Consider the following 23583-nt stretch of genomic DNA (forward strand, 5'->3'; position numbering starts at 1 on the left):
ATATGTGCATACTATATATGTGTGTGTTACACACACACACATACTCAAGTTCTTTATACACTAAAAAGCAAAAAACAGAACGAACAGCAGTTACAAAAGGGAGTGATAAGACTAGAATCTTCAAGGACCAAGGGCTGAGGAGAAACCAGGAGGGAGTGTGTGTGTAGCCAAGAGAGTTAATGATGTCTACCCTTGGACAGCCATTGGAGGCAGGGGTCTGGGAAATAAGACAATAAGATGAGGCTGAAGAAAATGCCAAGAACGAGTAGGAGTTTGAGGAGCCTGGGGCTGCCTTGCTGCCTGGGCCAGGTTTGAACATAGCGATCCACTGATTCAACAAACGTGAACTTGCCAGGGACGTAACCTAGTTGCTCACGGGCCTTGTGGATCCGAAAGGTGTGAGTCACCGCGATGCTCCAGACCTGTGAGGAAAGAGAGCAGAGAGGGTACTAAGAGGGTACACTTCAGTGCTTAGAATAGTGCTTGGCACATAGTAAGCACTTAACAAATACCATCATTATTATTACTAAGTAAACAGTGTGATATAGAGAAGTCAGAAGAGGGCGTCCAAACAGCTGCCCAGGGCCCCAGGGAGGACAAGTGTGGGGAGGGCAGGGGACCGGATGTGCAGCTGTAAAGGCATTTGTTCGTTAAGCACTTAGTATGTGCCAGGCGCTGTACTAAGTGCTGGGATTGATATAAGTTAATGAGGTTGGACACAGTCTCTGTCCCTTATAATAATAATAATAATAATGGCATTTATTAAGCGCTTACTATGTGCAAAGCACTGTTCTAAGCGCTGGGGAGGGTACAAGGAGATCAGGTTGTCCCACGGGGGGGGGGGGGCTCACAGTGTTAATCCCCATTTTACAGATGAGGGAACTGAGGCCCAGAGAAGTGAAGTGACTTGCCCAAAGTCACACAGCTAAATGGCAGAGCCGGGATACGAACCCATGACCCCTGACGCCAAAGCCCAGGCTCTTTCCACTGAGTCACGCTGCTTCTCTATATAGCGCTCGCAGTCTTAATCCCCATTTTACAGATGAGGAAACTGAGTCACAGAGAAGTTAAGTGCCTTTCTTAAGGTCACACAGCAGACATGTGACAGAGCCGGGATTAGAACCCTGGTCCTTCTGATTCCCAGGCCTGTGCTCTGTCCACTAAGCCGCACTGCTGTTGGGCAAGAAGTCTGCTCCTTCTTTTCTGCCAGCTGGTACTCCCTTCTTCTTAGGTTGATGAATGGAAGAGTTAAAAAGCAACTCAAACTGGATGCTACTTTTAATTTCCAACAATAGTTTTGGAAAAGGAAAGGGACAGGGTGGAGCAAGGCTAGAAGACCTGGAGGCAGCAGCTTGATCTCTCTGCCATCTTCTAGGCCAGCCTGGAGGAGAGAGTCAGTCGATCAATCTATGGTATGTACTGAGCACATACTTTGTGCAGAGCACTGTACTAAGCACTTGAGAGAGAACAATTTGAGGGAAAAGCAGCGTGGCCTAGTGAAAAGAGTACGGGCCCAGAAGTCGGAGGACCTGGGTTCTAATAATCGCTCTGCCACTTGTCTGCTGTGTGACCTTGGGCAGGTTCCTTAACTTCTCTATGCCTCAGTTAACCTCATCTGTAAAATGGGCATTAAATTTTCCTCTCTCCTACTTAGACTGTAACACAGGGACTGTGTCCAACCTGATTAACTGGTATCTACCCCAGCGCTTTGAACAGTGCTTGGCACGTAGCATTTAACAAGTACCGTAAGGATTATTAATTATCACAATACAGTTGGTAGACACGATCCCTGCCTTCAAGGAGGTTACAGCCTAGCGGGGGTGACAGATACTAAAATGAATTACAGGTAGGGGAAATAATTGAGTAGAAGGATGTGTATAGAACGGCTATGATGATGGGGCCGGGGCTGGGGTGCAGATCAAACTGCTTAGGGGGCTCAGAGCCTGGCAGACTGTACCCCTTGAGTCCTGAGGAGGAGATCCAGCTGCCTGGGACTGTTTTCACCTGTCCCGCTGTCGACCCCCAGCCCACGTCCTTCCCCTGGCCTGGAATGCCCTCCCTCCACACATCCGCCAAGCTAGCTCTCTTCCTCCCTTCAAAGCCCTACTGAGAGTTCATCTCCTCCAGAAGGCCTTCCCAGACTGAGCCCCCTTTTTCCTCTCCTCCTCCCCATCCCCCCACCCTACCTCCTTCCCCTCCCCACAGCACCTATATATATATGTTTGTACAGATTTATTACTCTATTTTACTTGTACATCTTTACTATTCTATTTATTTTGTTAATGATGTGCATATAGCTATAATTCTATTTGTTCTGACCATTTTGACACCTGTCTACATGTTTCGTTTTGTTGTCTGTCTCCCCCTTCTAGACTATGAGCCTGTTGTTGGGTAGGGACCGTCCCTATATGTTGCCGACTTGTACTTCCCACAGTGCTCTGCACACAGTAAGTGCTCAATTAATACGACTGAATGAATGAATGGTTTGTTACCTCACTCCGGGTCAGCAAAGGAGGGAAGCTGCAGACTGGTCTCAGGGCCAGGTGGAGATATTCCATCATGGTGGCTGGACAACAGGGAGAAAGCACTTGAGGTTACTGTGCAAGCAGAACTGAAGGACCGTAATGGCATCGCCACTACGGGGCTTTTTACATGAATATAATCTTTTCCTTTGAGAACTCAAAGCACTTTCACATCTTCTATCTCACTTGTCCTCACACCCTCCTTCGGAGGCTAGGCAGGCACACAGTGTTTTCTCCATCTTCCAGACAGGAGAAGCAGTGTGACCTATTGGAAAGAACATGGGCCTGGGAATCAGGGGACCAGGGTTCTAATCCTGGCTCTGTCACTTGCCTACTGAGTAACCTTGGACAAGTCCCTTCACTTCTCTGTGCTTCAGTTCCCTCATCTGTAAAATGGGGATTAAGACTGTAAGCCCCATGTGGGATAGGAACTGTGTCCACCTGATAAGCTTGTATCTACCTCAGTGCTTAGTACAGTGCGTGGTAAAGAGTAAGTACTTAACGAATACCATAAAAAAAAGAGAAGCCCAGAGAGGTGAAGTGGTTTGCCCAAGGTCACAGTGTCAATGGGAGAACTGAGGCTAGAACCCAGGACTTCCCAGCTCCCAGCCCAGGGCTCTTCCACTAGGAGTTCTACCTAGGTAATTAAAGATTCTATAATCTTTATTTTTTATTACTCTATAAAAAAAAGGGGGAACTTTTTGCTTCTCAATGATTACTTCCCAGCTCAAGAATGGTCTACATCGCAGTTAAAAAGATTTAACTTAGACAAAAGACTTGATTTCTGTATGGCTTGTCAGGTAGGTACCAGATGGCTAGGGAATCTTTGCCCTTGTTTATAACTGTGGGGATGGGATGATGATTATAATATCAATAATAACTTGTGAAGGGCTTTCTCTGTGCCAAGCACTGTACTAAGCACTGGAGTACATACAAAAGCATCCTCATCATCATCAATGGTATTTATTGAGCACTTACTTTATACAGAGCAATGTAGTAAGTGCTTGGGAGTCTACAATAATACAGAGTTGGCAGACACATTCCCTGCCCAGAACGAGCTTACAGTCTAAGAGATCACCGGATCGTTCACAATCCCTGTCCCATACAGGGCTTATGGTTCTGCCTGCAAGGCAGGGTTAGGCCTGAACGCTCACACAAGCTCCTCTGCAGCCCCCCAACCATCATGAAGATCACCCATGCTGGACAACAGGCATGGGTAAGGGGAGCAGCAATCCAGCCCAGCCATGGAGGGGTCACTGTTTCCGGTAGTAGTTTGAGCAGGCTTCACCTCCCGACTCTCCCCTACTGTGGGCCCAGGGGAAGTTTTGGCTAAATTGCATCTCTGACCCTCAGCTACTGCTCAAACGAGAAGGGCAACTGAAGCCTGCTCACCTCCCTTTTCTCTCCCACAATTGCCAGTCAAACGCTTAATGGGAGGACATCATCACAGCCTCACTGTGACCATGGTAGGGAGCTGGAGGGGGAGAAGGGGACAGGTGTGGGAGGCCAGGGAATAGGGTGAAGGGGGAAGATTTGTTAGCGGGTCGAGGGTATCTGTTTTCCTGGCTTGTGACAGAGCTGGAGGCAAGGCTGAGGCTGTCATTACATGCTGAGGTCCCTCTGGACCCGCTGCTGCTTCTGAAACCGTCCCAGGGGCGGAATCCTGGCCGAGGTTGAAACCTGCCCAAGGCGATGCATTGCCTGCTCCAGTGCCACAAATGAAACCAAGACAACTGGTCCCTTTTACCTGCCAAGTAAACCAGAGATGTCGGAACCCGGATCCAGGGCTGGCTGTATCCTAATTTTTCAAACTGCAAGGCAAGGATGAGAGAGAACGAATGAGAAGAGGGGGACCAGTAATCCAGGGAGGCTCAGGGTCCAGACTGGGTCTTCTACTGTTTCGGAGTGTCAGGGCCTAACTGGCGATCCCTGCTCCCTCCTGGCATTATAGAGCCTTTCTCAGTGCCCCCGGCTCTCCCTGCCCCTGCTCTCCCTAGTTTCTGTCTTCTTTACTCCTCCACTCCCCCAACCTTCCCCTAACCCAGACCTGACAAGCCAGAACCACCCTGGGATTGAAGCCTGGTCCATGTCTGAAGTGGTAGCTTGGTGAAATAACCACATGGAGAATGTGACTTCTAAAGCCTGATGCTGCATCACCTCGAATCTACGGATTTGGGATGGAAGAGACATTTGGACCCACACAGTTCAACGATGGACTAGAGCTTAGGGTCATTATCTGAACTGACCCTCCAGTTTCTGCCTGCTTCAAATTCAACTAGAGGGTGCAAGGAACCAACTACATTTCTTGCCTGGCTATTTCTCCCAGAAAGAAGCCATGAGAAAACAGCTGGGGCCACGTGTGAGCTAAGAGGCAGTGCATCTCCCTGGACTGTGAGCCCACTGTTGGGTAGGGACTGTCTCTATATGTTGCCAATTTGTACTTCCCAAGCGCTTAGTATAGTACTCTGCACATAGTAAGTGCTCAATAAATACGATTGATGATGATGATGATGATGACTGACCAGGGGAAACCCAGGCAGCACAGCCCGTTGGAGTGGGTGTGGTGGGCGACATTCAGAACCCAAGCATACACAATACGTACTAATGGGGACATCCACTCGAAGATGTTGACGCTCTCTCCGTCGTTGATATAGTAGGCCTGACCACTCTATAAACGGGGTGAAGAGGAAGGTTAGTCACACCCATCAAAAATTATAATTGTGGCTTTCTGTAAAGTACTTTTTGTAAAGGGCTAGTCACTCAGCTTCTTTGTGCTTCAGTTTCCTCATCTATAAAATGGGGACTAAGGCTGTGAGTACCACGTGGAACATTGATTATGTCCAACCTGAATTGGTTATATCTACCCCATTGCTCAGTACAGTGCCTGGAACATCGAAAGCACTTAAAAAATATCATTTAAAAAAAGCGCTTACTATGTGTCAAGCCCAGTGCTAAGCATCGAGGTAGATAAGGATTGTGAGCCCCAGATTCTAATGTTCTTATGGTATTTGTTAAGTGCTCCCTATGTGCCAGGCACTGTACTAAGCACTAGGTTAGATACAGGCCAGTCAGGTTCCCACTGGGGCTCACAATCTTCATACCCATTTTACTGATGGGGTATAGAAATATGAAATGACTTACCCAAGATCACACAGCAGAAAAGTGGCAGAGCCGGAATTAGAACCCAGGTCCTTCTGACCCCCAATCCTGTGCTCTATCCACTAGGCCACGCTGCACTGCACTGCACTGCTGCCACCATATCTGGGTGTATGTCTGCTTCCGAGCCATGGTCAGGCCCCCAGCAGAGGTGGGGAGAGTGGTCAGGAAGGGGGCCTGGGATTGACACTGGTCTCGGGAGCAGAAGAGGCAGGAGATTAGTTGGTTGGGGCATCAGCATGGGCATTGGTGCCCCTGATGAGGCCTGGGGCTGATGTCCCTGTGGAGCCCACCAGATTGGACTTGTCAGTGCCTCCACCCTCCACTCAGGGGAGGGTGCCACATAATACTACTACTACTACTAATAATAATCATAATAATAGTAATTGTGGTATTTGTTAAGTGCTTTCTATGTGCCAGGCACTGTTCTAAGATCAGGGGTAGATACAAGTTTATCAGGTTGTAACTCAACTGATCAACTCCTTATCTTCCCTCCCAAACCCTGCCCTCTCCCTGACTTTCCGATCACTGTTGACGGCACTACCATCCTTCCCGTCTCACAAGTCTACAACCTTGGTGTCATCCTCCACTCTGCTCTCTCATTCACCCCTCACATCCAATCCGTCACCAAAACCTGCCGGTCTCACCTCCGCAACATCGCCAAGATCTGCCCTTTCCTCTCCATCCAAACCACTACCAGGCTGGTTCAGTCTCTCATCCTATCCCAACTGGATTACTGCATCAGCCTCCTCTCTGATCTCCCATCCTCCTGTCTCTCCCCACTTCAATCTATACTTCACAGTGCTACCCGGATCATCTTTGTGCAGAATCGCTCTGGCCATGTTACTCCCCTCCTCAAAAATCTCAAGTGGCTACCAATCAACCTATGCATCAGGCAAAAACTCCTCACTCTAGGCTTCAAGGCTGTCCATCACCTCGCCCCCTCCTACCTCACCTCCCTTCTTTCCTTCTACAGCCCAGCCCGCACCCTCCGCTCCCCTGCCGCTAACCTCCTCACTGTGCCTCGTTCTCGCCTGTCCCACTGTTGACCCCCGGCCCACGTCCTCCCCTGGCCTGGAATGCCCTCCCTCTGAACATCCGCCACGCTAGCTCTCTTCCTCCCTTCAAAGCCCTACTGAGAGCTCACCTCCTCCAGGAGGCCTTCCCAGACTGAGCCCCCTCCTTCCTCTCCCCCTCCCCCCTGCATTACCTCCTTCCCCTCCCCACAGCACCTGTATATATGTATATATGTTCGTACATATTTATTACTCTATTTATTTTACTTGTACATATTTATTCTATTTATTTTATTTTGTCAGTATGTTTTGTTTTGTTGTCTGTCTCCCCCTTCTAGACTGTGAACCTGCTGTTGGGTAGGGACCGTCTCTATATGTTGCCAACTTGTACTTCCCAAGCGCTTAGTACAGTGCTCTGCACACAGTAAGCGCTCAATAAATACGATTGAATGAATGAATGAATTAAAAGGTTGGACACAGACCCTGTCCTACATGGGGCTCACAGTCTCAATCCCCATTTTACAGATGAGGTAACTGAGGCACAGAGGAAGTGAAGTGACTTGCCCAAGATCACACAGCTCTGGGAGTTAGGAGGAGGGTGCAACAGGGCTGGCATTAAGCTCCGCAGGCTGCCAGGCAGAACCGGCACCCAGGCGGGAGCTGGGGGCCGCCAGAAGCTCACCGCTATGTAGTCTCTGCTTGCAGTGAGGGCCTCTGCAGCCAGGAGATGGGCTTGGACCAGGTTGTGCACGTGGACCCAATTCATCTGGGCAGTGGGATCGCCAAACCTGAAGGTGAACAGCCTCTTCCTGATGTTGCCCTGGGGAGACACACAGAGAGCCAGGGCGCCTGAGGTCGGACGACAGGCCAGTTCCCCCTGACCGTTTGGAGGAAAGGCTGCGAGGACCCCGGGGCCGGGGCTGGGCTGCCCGCTTGCTCGGGGTGGTGCTCATGGTGAGGGAGAAGGAAGGGGTGATTCCATGGTGGGTGAGGGGACCCTCCTGATAATAATAATAATAATGATGGCATTTATTAAGCGCTTTCTGTGTGCGAAGCACCGGTCTAAGCGCTGGGGAGGTTACAAGGTGTTCAGGTTGTCCCACGGGGGCTCACAGTCTTAATCCCCAGTTTACAGATGAGGTAACTGAGGCCCAGAGAAGTGAAGTGACTTGCCCAAAGTCACACAATTGGCAGAGCCGGGATTTGAACCCATGACCTCTGACTCCAAAGCCCGTGCTCTTTCCATTGAGCCACGGCCCCATCCTCTGGGCGGTGACACCGTCAGTCCTCAAGTCCACGACGGCTGACTGTCCTCCTTCAGCAATTCCAACATCCTGAATGATCCTGAACGTGGACCAGCCTTACTGCTTGGCCAATGGCGTAGGAGGCTGGGGCAAGGATGGGGCAGGTGAAGGTGCTCAGGGGCCAGGTTCTTAGCTGGCTACAAAAAGGCCCTCAATAGGCTGCCAACTCATGGCTCAGTAGAAAGAACCCGGGCTTTGGAGTCAGAGGTCATGGGTTCGAATCCCAGCTCCACCACGTCTGCTGTGTGATCTTGGGCAAGTCACTTAACTTCTCTGGGCCTCAGATACCTCATCTGTAAAATGGGGATGACGACTGTGAGCCCCACGCAGGACAACCTGATCACCTTGTATCCCCCCCAGCGCCTAGAACAGTGCTTTGCACATAGTAAGCGCTTAACAAATGCCATCATTATTATTAGAGAAGCAGCATGGCTCACTGGAAAGAGCCCGGGCTTTGGAGTCAGAGGTCATGGGTTCGAATCCCGGCTCTGCCACGTCTGCTGTGTGACCTTGGGCAAGTAACTTAACTTCTCTGAGCCTCAGTTACCTCATCTGTAAAATGGGGATTAAGACTGTGAGCCCCGCGTGGGACAACCTGATTACCCTGTACCTACCCCAGTGCTTAGAACAGTGCTTTGCACATAGTAAGCGCTTAATAAATGCCATCATTATTATTATTATTATTATTCCCAAGCGCTTAGTACAAGTGCTCTGCACACAGTAAGCGCTCAATAAATACGACTGAATTGAATGAATGAATGAACGAATAGGCCCATCCTCCCCCAGATCCTCAGAGGCCTCAACGGGGCAGGAAAGGAGCCAGACCTTTTTAAAGCTTCTGTGGGCTCCATGAGGCCGAGCATGTGTGAGGGAAGCCTGGGCACCTCTCCAAGTTTCCGTCGCAAGTGTGTGGGTGAGCGGGCACTCAACCGTGCAGTGCGGAGAGACCGGCTGCTCCGGGAATCTTGCTTCGGGGACTGAGTGTGGTAGCTCGGTTGTGATGGCTATCTGTTTAACTCGATCCCAGAAGCAGTGGAGTTTCTGCTCCTCAAACCTTCCCCAAACTCTTCCTCCCTTGGAGTGGCTTTGTCCATCATGGCCCAGGTGACGGCAAAAGGAAAGGTACTGGTATTTATTATAATTATTAATAATAATGATGGCAAACTGATTTTGGCATTTGTTAAGTGATTACGATGTGCTAGGCCCTGGAGTCGATACAATACAATTAGATTTGACACGGTCCCTGTCCAAAATAGTCAGTCAGTCAGTATATCATAGTTACCGAGTGCTTACTGTGTGCAGAGCACTGTACTAAGTGCTTGGAAGAGTATAATATAACAATTTAGGACTCACAGCCTAGGTGGAAGAGAGAACAAGTACTGAATCTCCATTATTCAGATGAGGAAATGGAGGCACTGAGGAGATAAATGACTTGCCCAAGTCTCCCAACTGCCGGTCCCATGCTTTTTCCACTAGGCCATGACAGAATTTTAACACCTTTAAGCATTCTGTTGCTTCCCCAACCTGCAACTTATTTTAGTGTCTGTCTCTAGCTAAATTGTAAACTCTCTGAGAGCAGGGAATCACATCTACTAACTCTATTGTACTCTCCTAAGTATTTATTACAGTGCTCTGCACACAGTAAGTACTCAATAAATAATGATTCAATGAATGAATGCTGGTTCAGAACCTGCAGGCTTAATCCTGAGTGGCTCAGGGATATAACTTCTAGTGCTGGTAGGGCTGGACTGGGGTCGGGGGAATAGAGCGGACCCTAGATGGAATTGGGCCAGCTGGTCCCCCGATGTGGTGGCTGGACCGCAAGCTTCTGAAAGCCTCTTCTACAGTGAGGGGCCTTGGGGGCCAAGTTTCTGCATTTTCTGGGCCACTCAGCTCCACCTCTCCTTCTCCTAGACCAGTGAGAGAAGAACGCTCGCTCTGACCATCGACCTCCAGCGTAGACCTGGGAGGGCCCAGGGAGCAGGGAACGGCGGGGGCGGAAGGTCCAGTTCAATATTTTGCAGCTCCCTAGTCATGTCTGGAGCACCGTCACTGGAGGCTTGGAAGACCATGGTCCCCTCCCTCCAGGGAAATGTACTCAGCTGGATTCAACCTAGTGTGTGTGCTCGGGGATGGGGAACTGGAGACCTAATTTATTTATATTAATGCTTGTCTCCCCCTCTAGACTGTAAGCTCGTTGTGGGCTGGGAATGCGTCTGTTGCACTGTAATACTGTATTTTCTCAACGCTTAGTACAGTGCTCTGCACACAGTAAGGGCTCAATAAATACGACTGATTGATTTGGAAGTGAAAGGAGGAGGAAGACAGAAGCAATTTGAGTTCTCATACTGAAATGGAGTGTGCTCCCGGGGAGATTGGACCTACAGACAAGCCAGCACCCAGTTTCTCTCCCAGCTGTTGGGGTAGTCCCAGCCTGAGATTGGACCTAGAGACAAGCCAGCACCCAGCTGTTTCACTCCCAGCTGTTGGGGTAGTCCCGGACTGGCTGGGCCACTCGGGCTCTGGTGTCCCCAGTCAGCTGGTGGTACCTACCGCCACTCGAGGAAGATGCCTCTGCTCCTCTGGTCCATAGATGCCTGGGGGGCGCAGCACACAAGTGCGCAGGATGCCTCCTCCTGGGACACGGAGAAACAAGACAGTCAGGAGGAGTCTGTAAGTGGGGAGGGTCTGGATGCCGGCCCCAGAGGACAGGTGGTGAAGAAGCGGAAGCTGCTCTTGGAGCCCCACAGCGGCCCTGGAGGTGGCAGGCTCCGTCTGTCCCACTGACCGGGAAGCTCCCTGGTCGAGTCCCAGAGCTTTGCTAAATCATCATCATCATCATCAATAGTATTTACTGAGCGCTTACTATGTGCAAAGCACTGTACTAAGCGCTTGGGAAGTACAAATTGGCAACATATAGAGACAGTCCCTACCCAACAGTGGGCTCACAGTCTAAAAGGGGGGAGACAGAGAACAAAACCAAACATACTAACAAAATAAAATAAATAGAATAGATATGTACAAGTAAAATAAATAAATAGAGTAATAAATATGTACAAACATATATACATATATACAGGTGCTGTGGGGAAGGGAAGAGGTAAGATAGGGGGGATGAGTCCTGATCTGGGTTCATCCTTGCTTCCCACCTCCCCTGCTCCACCTTTTCCACTTCTCCCCCATCCCGCCATCATCTCCTCCCCTTCTCCGCCCCATCTTTTCCCTTCCCCGCCCCATCTTTTCCCTTCCCCCTCCCCTTCTCCTCCCCTATCCCCAGATTTGGCCGGAAGGAAGAGTCAAATGGGTAAACTGAGACTGACCCAAGCTGTGGGATGGATGAGACCTGAAAAATGACATTCCCTCACTTTGCCCTTGCCCAGCTGTAGGGCCAGCAAGGCTCCGGTGTAGGCGGCCCGGACAGGCAATGCAGATTGGCAAGAGAAAAACATACAAAAAGCGGAGAGGGGGAAGTGTGTGTCTAGTAACTGTGAGGGAGATAGAGGACCCACAGACACACACACACACACTCTCTCTCTCTCTCTTGAACAGAGACAGAAGGAGATTTCACCTCCAGAGCATCCATAGCCCATCAGCCTACCGAGCCCAAGGCCGTCTCTAAGCATGTCAGATGGTGAACAGCTTGCGGAGGTAGGGCCCTCGGGCTCACTGGGAACACGAGCCTTGACTGCTGCCAGCTCCTTCCTTTAGAAGGGAACCGCTTTCAGGCCCAAGCCTGGCAAGGCTGAGAGATGGAGTCAGCTGAACACACTTGCTAGTGAGTATGTGCATATGAGTGTATATGTGTGTATACATGTGTGTGTGTGTGTGTGTGTGCGTGCACGAGCGAGAGAGAGAGAGAGAGAGAGAGAGAGAGAGAGAGAGAGAGAGAGAGAGAGAGAGAGAGAGAGAGAGAGAGAGTGCTTGCAAGCAGAGAGGGGTAGAGGCCAGCATCCTCCTCCCCTAGCCCCCACAGGTTTCAGATATGCATTGACCAAAAAACAGCCATTTTGTGGGGGCCCAGGTCATATTAGGGGCTGACTGTCCATCCCGCCAATTCTGGGGGAGCCAGCAAAGTGCCACACACACTACATTCTAGGGGCTTCCAGGACAGAGGGCAGAGAAAATGCAGGGCACGGTTAGGAAGGGAGAGAAATCCAGGCTTTTCCAGCTTCTTCCCGCTTTTCCCTCTTGCACATGCTGCCCTCTATGGTTTTCATAACTATGAAGCTCTGGGGTTAATTATAATCCTTGAGATATAGAGACGAGCCATTCTGGGGCTGATTATCCAGTCTGTGAAGTATCAAGAGCTCTATGCCATATCCCGGGCCCCTGCCCTTCTTGCTTGTTTTAGCCACCACCAGAGGATAAGCAGGGGCAGGATGGAAAAGTCAAACTGGTCCACTTTTCTCAATGTGAGCGGCTCCCCTAAAAGTTGGGTGGGGAACAACTTTGGAATACATGCTCAAATGAGGTTTGACAATTGTCTATGGCTTTCAATTACCCATATTCTTCCTGTACCCTGTATCCACAGATAACCAGGAGCTGTCTGGGCTCCATAGAAACTATATCTTTACAGTTTTAGGGACAAAGTCAGGATTATAATGGCCAAAAAAAGTAGGTCTGGATCTTCACCTCTCTGCCCATGCCTCTCAAGTCCCCCTGAATGAAGGTTGTGGATCTGAGATTTTGCGCAGTTGAAGAGGCGGGCTGGGTTGAGCTGGGTGGCTGAGGGGCAGTTCCGTGCATCAGCGCTTAGTACAGTGCCTGGCACATAGTAAGCACTTAACAAATATCATTATTATTATTATTATCAGGCCGAGTTCTTCCAGGTGAACTCCTTCTGGGTGACCCCACGGAGCAGTGGCCCCTGGAGAGTATCAGATGAAGGAGGCCTTTCTCTAAATTGTCGGCGGCTAAATTTAACTCCGCAGCACCTGAGCGAGGGGATCGGGTGACAGTTGATGTGAATTTGTATGGCACTGGCAGAACCATGCAGCGGTAGCAAGTGGAAGTGGCCAAGGGTGTACATGACTCCTCTCTGCGTGGGAAACTCAGAAACGCTGTGATAAATAATTCTAGGTTAGAGTATTAGGTGTCTGCCTCAAAGGTTCCAGAGGATAAATGAGGGAAGCATGGGCGGAAGCAGGCATGTTTCATAGGAGCCAGGGCATCCCTGGAAAGGATGGGGAAGAAATCATTTCTTTTCACTGAGATCAGAGGCAAAAGACAACAGGGATGCATATGGCTTTGGAAAGATTTGATGGGAAGGGATGTATCACTGCTTGCTGTGTGACCTTGGGCAAGTCATTCCTCTGTGCCTGTTTCTTCTTGAGTAAAAATGAGGATAAGATACCCATTCTCCCTCCTGCTCAGGCTTTGAGCCCCATGAGGGACAGGTGATTAATTGCTTATCTTGTATTTCCCCAGCACTTAATCCAGTGCTTGGCAAAGACCACAATTATTAGTAATAATAATAATAATAATGTTGGTATTTGTTAAGCGCTTACTATGTGCAAAGCACTGTTCTAAGCGATGGGGGGAACACAAGGAGATGAGGTTGTCCCATGTGGGGCTCACAGTCTTAATCCCCATTTTACAGATGAGGGAACTGAGGCACAGAGAAGTGAAGAGACTTGCCCAAGGTCACACAGCAGACATGTGGGGGAGGTGAACAATAGTACTATTATTCATTTTCAGAATACAGGTTCTTTCCCCACCTGGGTCTTTTCCACACAAATCCTTCAGACAGACACACAGATCCATGCCCCAGATGCTGATACGCTTGTAAAGAGACAGATGCATTTACAAAAACATACAGGCACACACATGTTCACACCTATACTTATTACTCACTCAACCCCTAGGCCTGACCTTGGGTGAAATGCAGGACTTGCCACTTGCACAGAGCATGGAACTTTAGACTTTTGCCTTCTGCTCACTCCCTGATCTGACATCACGTACCTGGACTGCAGAAGTTCTGACTTTGCTCTCTCTTGTGGGGAGGAACCCCTAGGAGCAGAGCCAGGGCCGCCTTCCTGCCCCGGAGGATCTGGGGAGGACCCTTCCTCCCAGCCCGGATGACATTGGCCACTTTTAGACTGTGAGCCCGTTGCTGGGTAGGGACCGTCTCAATATGTTGCCGACTTGTACTTCCCAAGCGCTTAGTACAGTGCTCTGCACACAGTAAGCGCTCAATAAACACGACTGAATGAATGAATGAACTTATCTGCTCTGTGACTTGGGCAAGTCACTTCAATTTCCTGTGCCTCAGTGACCTCACCTGTAAAGTGGGGATTAAGACTGTGAGCCCTATATGAGATATGAACTGTGTCATCATCATCATCATCATCAATCGTATTTACTGAGCGCTTACTGTGTGCAGAGCACTGTACTAAGTGCTTGGGAAGTACAACATATAGAGACAGTCCCTACCCAACAGTGGGCTCCCAGTCTAAAAGGGGGAGACAAAACCAAACATACTAACAAAATAAAATAGAATAGATATGTACAAGTAAAATAAATAGAGTAATAAATATGTAAAAACATATATACAATGTATATACATTGTATACATATATACAATATGAGCTTGTGTCTACCCCAGTTCTTAGGGAAGTACAAATTGGCAACATATAGAGACAGTCCCTACCCAACAGTGGGCTCTCAGTCTAAAAGGGGGAGACAAAACCAAACATACTAACAAAATAAAATAGAATAGATATGCACAAGTAAAATAAATAGAGTAATATGTAAAAACATATATACAATGTATATGCATTGTATACATATATACAATATGAGCTTGTGTCTACCCCAGTTCTTAGTTCAGTGCCTGGCACATATGTAAGGATTTAAATACCGCCAAAAAACCCAGCAAAAAACAATTCCTTTGTGACCTTCCAGAATCTTCTGACTTAAACACAGCAAGTCCAGTACATACATACACACACGCACGCATGCACACACACATGAAAAACAAAACACACTCTCACCCATACACACCGGAGAGTGGAGTCCCATTTGCGGCTAGTGTCAGGCGGTCCGCAATGGCTTTGGTTCTGGAGTAGTGGTCGATGTGCTGCAGAGAGAGCAGAGCTGTAGAGAAGAGCTGGAGAGAAGCAGCAGGCCTGGCAGTCAGAAGGACTGGATTCATTCATTCATTCATTCAATCGTATTTATTGAGCGCTTACTGTGTGCAGAGCACTGTACTAAGCGCTTGGGAAGTACAGGTTGGCAACATCTAGAGACAGTCCCTACCCAACAGCGGGCTCACAGTCTAGAAGCAGCGTGGCTAGAGAAGCAGCGTGGCTCAGTGGAAAGAACACGGGCTTTGGAGCCAGAGGTCATGGGTTCGAATCCCGACTCCACCACATGTCTGCTGTGTGGCCTTGGGCAAGTCACTTAACTTCTCTGAGCCTAAGTTACCTCTTCTGTAAAATGGGGATTAAGACTGTGAGCCTCACGTGGGACAACCTGATCACCTTGTAACCTCCCCAGAGCTTAGAACAGTGCTTTGCACATAGTAAGCGCTTAATAAATGCCATTATTATTATTACTATTATTATTATTATTAGAAGGGGGAGACGGACAACAACACAAAACATATTAACAAAATAAAATAAATAGAATAACTATGTACAAATAAAATAAATAAATACATACAAACATATATACATATATGCAGGTACTGTGGGGAGGGGAAGGAGGTAAGGCGGGGGGGATGGGGAGGGGGAAGAGAAGGAGAGGAAGGAGGGGGCTCAGTCTGGGAAGGCCTCAATCCCAGCTCCGCCACTTGTCTGCTGTGTGACCTTGGGCTGGTTGCTTCACTTCTCTGTACCTCAGTTACCTCATCTGTATAAAGGGGTTAGATTGTGAGCCCCATATGGGTCAGGGACTGTGTCCAACCTGACTTACTTGACTCCATCCCAGTGCTTAGTACAGAGCCTGGCACATATTAATAAATAGCACAGTTGCTATTATTATTAGCTGTAGGAAAGGGGAGGGGCCAGGGTTGCCTGGGCCTTTGGCCTAATAATAATAATAATTACGGTATCGTTAAGCGCTTACCATGTGGCAGACACTGTACTAAGCGCTGGGGTGGATACAAGCAAGTTGGGTTGGACACAGTCCCGGTCCTATGTGGGGCTCCTAGTCTCAATCCCCATTTTACAGATGAGGTAACTGATGAGGTGACTTGCCTAAGGTCACACAGAAGACAAGTGGTGATGGCAGGATTGAAACCCACGACCTTCTGACTTCCAGGAATGTGCTCCAGACACTGTGCCATGGGCAGAGTGCCTGGGGGGGTGTCAATCCAGCCCTGGCCTCAGGGCAGCAAATTTTAGAGGAGGAAAACTTAGGCCTCCTTAAAGATCTCTACCCAACACTGCTGCCATCCCCAGGTTGAGGACAGAGTGCTGTGCCTCATCATCAATCGTATTTATTGGGCGCTTACTGTGTGCAGAGCACTGTACTAAGCGCCTGCTTGGGATCATAGAGCCCAGTCCTGGACTGACCAGGGGAGAATGGAAGAAGCTTGAGCTCCAGTGTTTGCTGGAACATGACTCCCCCACATTTCCCCATCCCCCCATTCCTCTCCCCCTCCCACCCTACCTCCTTCCCCTCCCCACAGCACCTGTATATATGTTTGTACAGATTTATTACTCTATTTATTTTACTTGTACATATTTACTATTCTATTTATTTTATTTTATTAATATGTTTTGTTTTGTTGTCTGTCTCCCCCTTCTAGACCGTGAGCCCGCTGTTGGGTAGGGCCCGTCTCCATATGTTGCCAACTTGTACTTCCCAAGTGCTTAGTACAATGCTCTGCACACAGTAAGCGCTCAATAAATACGACTGAATAAATGAATGAATGCTTGGGATCATAGAGCCCAGTCCTGGCCTGGCCAGGGGAGAATGGAAGGAGCTTGAGCTCCAGTGTTTGCTGGGACATGGCTCCCCCGCATTTCCCCACCCCCCATTCCTCTCCCCCTCCCCATCCCCCCCCGCCCTACCTCCTTCCCCTCCCCACAGCACCTATATATGTTTGTACAGATTTATTACTCTATTTATTTAACTTGTACATATTTACTATTCTATTTATTTTATTAATATGTTTTGTTTTGTTGTCTGTCTCCCCCTTCTAGACTGTGAGCCCGCTGTTGGGTAGGGACCCGTGGCTCAGTGGAAAGAGCCCGGGCTTTGGAGTCAGAGGTCATGGGTTCAAATCCCGGCTCCACCAACTGTCAGCTGTGTGACTGGGCAAGTCGCTTAACTTCTCTGTGCCTCAGTTCCCTCATCTGTAAAATGGGGATTAAGACTGTGAGGCCGCCGCGGGACAACCTGATCACCTTGTTACCTCCCCAGCGCTTAGAACAGTGCTTTGCATATAGTAAGCACTTAAAAATGCCATTATTATTATTATTATTATGTTGTCAACTTGTACTTCCCAAGCGCTTAGTCCAGTGCTCTGCACACAGTAAGCGCTCAATAAATCCGATTGAATGAATGAATGAATGAATTTTCTGGCCTGCCTCACCTTCTCGACTTGGAGGCCAGCTGGGGGTCACTTCATTTGGGTATGAGCCCAGCTCAAACATGGGTCACTTGCAGATCAGTTCCAGCAGCCACTAAGCCTCAAGGGGAGTTTGGAAAGACACTAGCTACGAGGCAGTTTGGCCTAGCGAATAGAGCAAGGACCAGGGAATCAGAAGGATGTGAGTTCTAATCCTGGCTCCACCTCTTATCTCCTGTGTGACCTTGAGCAAGTCACTTAACTTCTTTTTGACTCAGTTCTCTCATCTCTAAGAATGGGAAATAAGACTGTGAGCCCCGTATGGAACAAGGATTGTGCCCAACCTGATTAACTTGTATCTACCCCAGCACTTAGTACAATGCCTGGTATATAGTAAGCACTTAACAAATAACAAAAAGGAAGCAATGGGGAAACAGCAGGCACATTCTGATTCTGGTGGTGACAGCCGTTTTCAGGGTTAGGGCGCCAGACCCGGTCCCATTTTTTACCTTTTGCTTCCTTTTACTAGCTTCATCTTCAAATTATTCTCCATCCAATCAAATCAACCAATCAATCGTATTTATTGAGCGCTTACTGTGTGCAGAGCACTGTACTAAGCGCTTAAGAAGTACAAGTTGGCAACATATAGAGACAGTCCCTACCCAGCAGTGGGCTCACAGTCTAAAAGGGGGAGACAGAGAACAAAACCAAACATACTAACAAAATAAAATAAATAGAATAGATATGTGCAAGTAAAATAAATAAATAAATAAATCCATGAAGAAAACATTTCTTTCCTCATCAAGTCAAACCTCTGGATTTAAGTCAACCACCTGGGCAGCGATGAACTCCTTCCCGGGAGCCTGGACTGATCACTAATGGCCCTCACTGATACCGGACACAGACATACACTTGACATCACATGCAATACGTCTGGCACACACCTTACATAATGATGTCATACCCACCATTTTGCAGCAGCATGCCCAAAGGCAACTAAGAAGCAGTGCGGCTTTGGTGGCTAGTGCCAGGCCTGGGAGTCAGAAGGACCTCGATTCTAATCCTGCCTCCACCACATGTCTGCTGTGTGACCTTGGGCAAGTCACTTAACTTAGCTGTGCCTCAGTTACCTCATCTGTAAAATGGGGATTGAAAGTGTTAGCCCCAAATGGTTCGGGGGACTGTTCAACCTGATTAACTTGTATCTCCCGCAGCGTTTAGAACAGTGCTAGGCACAGAGTAAATGCTTAACAAGTACTATAATTATTATTAACTAAGAGTGGGGAACCCAGATCCCCTAACTTGCTCGAGAACCACAGCCCTGTCCTGCTCTCCCAATACAAGCTCTGCTACCCACTGGATACTGAAAATAAAAACAGTCTGGTGCCACAACTGTACTGGACAGGGGACTGACTAGCCCGTCAACCCCACCAGCCCTCCTGCCTGGCCCTCTCCCCGGGTGGATGGTACCTTTTCCAGTGGGAAGTATGGCACGGTGTCCTCATCGCCCTGCTCGATGGGTTCCCCACCAAACGCCACGTTGACGGTGCTGGTGTACACGAGCCTCGGGATGCGCCGACGGATGCAGACTGCAGCACACGCAAAGTCTAGCGTGAATTCAGGGGACACAGTAGGCCGAGGGACCCCACCCAGCCCACAGCACTCTCCTAAGAAAAGACGTTCTTTCCCGACTCTTGTGATCTCCCAGCCAAGCCCAGCGACCTGACTTCTCTTGCACGGACACCAGACTGAGTCAAACACAGTTAACTCAAGTGTGTCACGCATGCGGGGCAGTGTTGAGGACTGTGTGGTCCCATGCTGACAGTAAGAGAGGCAGTAGATGAGAGAGGCACATGCATGGGTGGACACACTCCAGATGGGGAGAGAGAATTGGAGAGCAAAATTGGGGCGAGAACCATTGATCCACTGATCAATTGGGGCAGGGTGCCGAGGAAGTCAATAGGTTGGCTGTTGAGGGTCTGTTGGAGGGCCCAGTTCTCATCAAGTCAGTGAGATTTTTACCTCCGGAAAGACCGTGTGAGATCGGCCGGTTGGCAAGATTAAGTAGACCAGAGGAGAAGGGGGCCCAAGGACCCCTCCAGAACACAACATATCAGAGGCAGCAAGTTCAGTCCACTCGGGGGTCAAGGAAAGGCTATTTGGGCCCCTACCCTCAATGACTTGCTTTGTTCCTCCAATGTTTATAGATTCAATCTGTTCTTTTTGCAGCTACAAAAGCAAAAGTTGGGAAGTCACTGGAGAAGCGTCCATTCCCACCAGCTGCAGCTACAGCTGCAGCACTGCTCTCCAGCAGAGGGGCTGGGGAACCGGTCCCACAGACGTCTGGCTGGAAGGCAGACCAGCCATCCTCCGGCCTCTTGTCTGATCAATTCTGAGTGGATCATTGTGAAATCACACAGAGAAAACAAGGGGTGAGGATAGGGGCATCTGAGCACCCCATCAGACCTCCAACGTACTCCAGATTTCATTCTTCCCCAATCTCAGGATTGTCCAACTTAATGGTATTTATTGAGAGCTGAGTGTGTGCAGAGTACTGTACCAAGTGCTTGGGAAACTACTATTTACTATATTACTAAAATAGGGATGAAATACCTATATTAGAGTAGCCTAGTGAAGCAGTGTGGCCTAATGAATGGGCCTGTGAGTCAGGAGGACCTCGGTTCTAATCTCCGCTCCAACCACTTGTCTGCTGTGTGACTTTGGACAAGTTGGTTCACTTCTCTGTGCACCCCATGTAGGACAAGGACTGTGTCCAACCTGATAATAATAATTTATGGTATTTGTTAAGTGCTTACTATGTGTCAGGCTCTGATTAGCTTGTATCTACCCCGGCGCTTTCCCCGTCAGAGTCTCAACTGGAGAGTTTCCGGTACAATACCAGTCTTGACTATGGGAGGGAGAGTCAAGCAGAGGCATACCCATTCCATTCCTAGCTTGGGCAGTGGCTAGCGACTGGAAGGCAATCTGCTAAATGTCAAAACTCACCTGTGCTGGGCAGCAGTGACATGGGAGACAATCGAGGGTGAAGACTCAAGTATACTGCTTGGAAGGAGGCAATGGTAAACCACTTTGGTATTTTTTACCAAGAAAACTCGATTGATACACTACCAGAAAACGACTGCAGATGGAGGTGGGGCATTTTGGGAGAGACTTGTCCATGATATCGCTATGGGATGGAGACGACTTGACAGTCTAAGTCAAAACCCCAGTGCTTAGTACAGTGTCTGGCACACAGAAAGCACATAATATAAAAAATACCTGTTCTCCCCTCCTGCTTTGACTGAGAGATCCCTATGGGACAGGGACCGTATCATAGTGTTTGGCACATAGCAAGTTCTTAAATACCATAATTCCTCTATTACTTTCCTCATCCTGCCGGCACTCCCCTTGCAAGGCTACTTTCCCTCGTAATGCCTGACCAGCCTGGGTGAGGGTGGGGCGAGGCAGGGTCAGTGTGTTGGAGCCTAAATGTCTGAGCCAACAGAATCCTGCCTCACTCCTCAGAAATCAAATCCCTCCTCAAGCTGGGGGGTTGACCTGCTTACACACTGATGTTAAACAAACCCAACAAAAAGAAACCCGTCGTAAGAGACCCCAGGCCCAGGCCAGCCAGGTGACGATCATACCTTTTCAGCGCCCGACATCCCATAGGAAGCCACGTGGAACACGCAGTCGACTCCTTCACAGGCTCGGTAAAGAGCCGCACCGTCCCTGATGTCACCCTGCAACACACACGGCGGGCACGGGGCTCAGCTCCGATCCCTGCCTCCTGGCATCCCAGAGACTTGCTGGCCAGGGGGATGGAGGTGGGAGGTTTCGTGCTCACAGCAGCCTGGGGCCAGCGCACCAGGAATGGAGCATTTGAGACCCTCACCCGCCCAGAAACTTAAGATTTGGGTTGGAAAGATCATATGGACAACCTTTATTGCTATCTCACTGTCTTAGGGCATTTGGGGGGAACCAGAGCAGCACAGTTCAAGTCTGGGAAAGATGTTGTTGGACCCCCCAAATGGCTCTCCTGCCCATCTCGTCTCTATTCAAGTGTTTAGTACAGGGCTGGGCACCCACTGAGCACTCAAATACAACTGATTGATTATTCTCCCTCCAGTCCGCTTCATCATCATCATCATCATCCATCGTATTTATTGAGCGCTTACTATGTGCAGAGCACTGTACTAAGCGCTTGGGAAGTACAAATTGGCAACATATACAGTCCCTACCCAACAGTGGGCTCACAGTCTAAAAGGGGGAGACAGAGAACAAAACCAAACATACTAACAAAATAAAATAAATAGGATAGATATGTACAAGTAAAATAGATAAATAAATAGAGTAATAAATATGTACAACCATATATACATATATACAGGTGCTGTGGGGAAGGGAAGGAGGTAAGACGGGGTGATGGAGAGGGGGATGAGGGGGAGAGGAAGGAAGGGGCTCAGTCTGGGAAGGCCTCCTGGAGGAGGTGAGCTCTCAGCAGGGCCTTGAAGGGAGAAAGAGAGCTAGCTTGGTGGATGGGCAGAGGGAGGGCATTCCAGGCCCGGGGGATGACGTGGGCCGGGGGTCGATGGCGAGACAGGCGAGAACGAGGTACGGTGAGGAGATTAGCGGCGGAGGAGCGGAGGGTGCGGGCTGGGCTGTAGAAGGAGAGAAGGGAGGTGAGGTAGGAGGGGGCGAGGTGATGGACAGCCTTAAAGCCCAGGGTGAGGAGTTTCTGCCTGCTTCCTCCCCAGACCCCCAACTACCACTCCAAACTATACCTGGATAAACACTGCCCCGTTGGGCAGCTCCCACTTGGGCTGATGGAGGTCGAGCAGGACCACAGAGAGGCCCAGCCTGACCAGGCCGGAGCCCAGGCTGAAGCCAAAGTAGCCCCCACCTCCTGTCACCAGGGCCTTCTGGTTGGGAGAGCCCGGAGGGCCCGCCTGCCCTCTCAGGAGGCAGTCAGGGACCCGGCACTGGGCGGCTAACAGCCCGCTGGATTTCAGCCGGGCCATGTTCCAGCCAGAGGGGCCCTCTTTGGCCTGACAGACTGGGCACCTCTTCTCCATCCCAGCTTGGCAGGACTCTGGGAGCCCAGTCACTAGGTTGGATTTCATTCTTTAATGTTCCATTCAGCTCACCGGCTTCTGCCTGTTCGGGGACTGAAAAAAAAAACCCAATAATAAATCAGAAGGCATCTAGTTGATAACTGGGCTCAGGCGAGGTCTCAAGGTCACCACATATCCTGCTTTAGGGCCCCCCCACTAGTTGGGGGATCCAAGGCAGATAAAAGGCCTCAGTCCCTCACCCATAGGAGTGGGTGGGGGAGAGGACAGGGACGATGAGAAATCCGCCCCTGTTCTCTATCACTACTCCCATGTAAGGATGCCCAGCTTTATAGTTTTTCCAATGGAGAGTCAGTTTTCAGTTGGTCAGTCAGCCAATTTATTTACTGAGTGCTTACTGTGTGCAAAGAACTGAGTTAAGCACTTGGGAGAGTACAACAATATTCATTCATTCATTCAATGGTATTTACTGAGCACTTACAGTGTGCAGAGCACTGTACTAAGCGCTTGGGAAGTACAAGTTGGCAACATATAGAGATGATCCCTGCCCAACAGCGGGCTCACAGTCTAGAAGGGGGAGACAGACAACAAAACAAAACATATTAACAAAATAAAATAGAATAAATATGTACAAGTAAAATAGAGTAATAAATTCATTCATTCAATCGTATTTATTGAGCGCTTACTGTGTGCAGAGCACCGTAATAAGTGCTCTGGCAACATATAGAGACGGTCCCTACCCAACAGCGGGCTCACAGTCTAGAACAAGGATACAGACAACAAAACATATTAACAAAATAAAATAAATAGAATAAATATGTACAAGTAAATAGAGTAATAAATACTTACAAACATATATACGTATATACAGGTGCTGTGGGGAGGGAAGGAGGTAAGGTGGGGGTGATGGGGAGGGGAAGGAGGGGGAGAGGAAGGAGGGGGCTTAGTCTGGGAAGGCCTACTGGAGGAGGTGAGCTCTCATGCACAAACATATAT

The 23583-nt window shown here is 49.2% G+C and overlaps 1 protein-coding gene across 1 annotated transcript; it reads right to left on the reverse strand.

The window, feature by feature from the left end:
- Window positions 1–157: 157 nt before the first annotated feature.
- Window positions 158–22590, reverse strand: SDR42E2 (short chain dehydrogenase/reductase family 42E, member 2). Its single transcript, XM_038762802.1, has 11 exons — window positions 22300–22590; window positions 21163–21258; window positions 19687–19744; window positions 18986–19104; window positions 15001–15076; window positions 10552–10634; window positions 7377–7514; window positions 5125–5190; window positions 4270–4333; window positions 2493–2566; window positions 158–422 (listed from the first exon to the last, which is right to left on the reverse strand). Exons 1-11 carry the CDS (start codon window positions 22588–22590, stop codon window positions 177–179), a joined length of 1311 nt encoding a protein of 436 aa, XP_038618730.1. The 3' UTR covers window positions 158–176.
- Between the last annotated feature and the right edge of the window lie 993 nt (window positions 22591–23583).

Source organism: Tachyglossus aculeatus, chromosome 21 (assembly GCF_015852505.1).
Source record: "Tachyglossus aculeatus isolate mTacAcu1 chromosome 21, mTacAcu1.pri, whole genome shotgun sequence".
Taxonomy (NCBI): Eukaryota; Metazoa; Chordata; class Mammalia; order Monotremata; family Tachyglossidae; genus Tachyglossus; species Tachyglossus aculeatus.

Excerpts from the sequence above, each read along its gene's own strand:
- SDR42E2 (XM_038762802.1), bottom strand. The coding sequence starts at position 22,590 with ATGGAGAAGAGGTGCCCAGTCTGTCAGGCCAAAGAGGGCCCCTCTGGC. Across the intron at positions 21,259-22,299 it reads ACGGGGCAGTGTTTATCCAG|GGTGACATCAGGGACGGTGC; the intron begins GTATAGTTTGGA and ends TGTGTGTTGCAG. Across the intron at positions 10,635-15,000 it reads AAATGGGACTCCACTCTCCG|GAGGAGGCATCCTGCGCACT; the intron begins GTGTGTATGGGT and ends TCCGTGTCCCAG.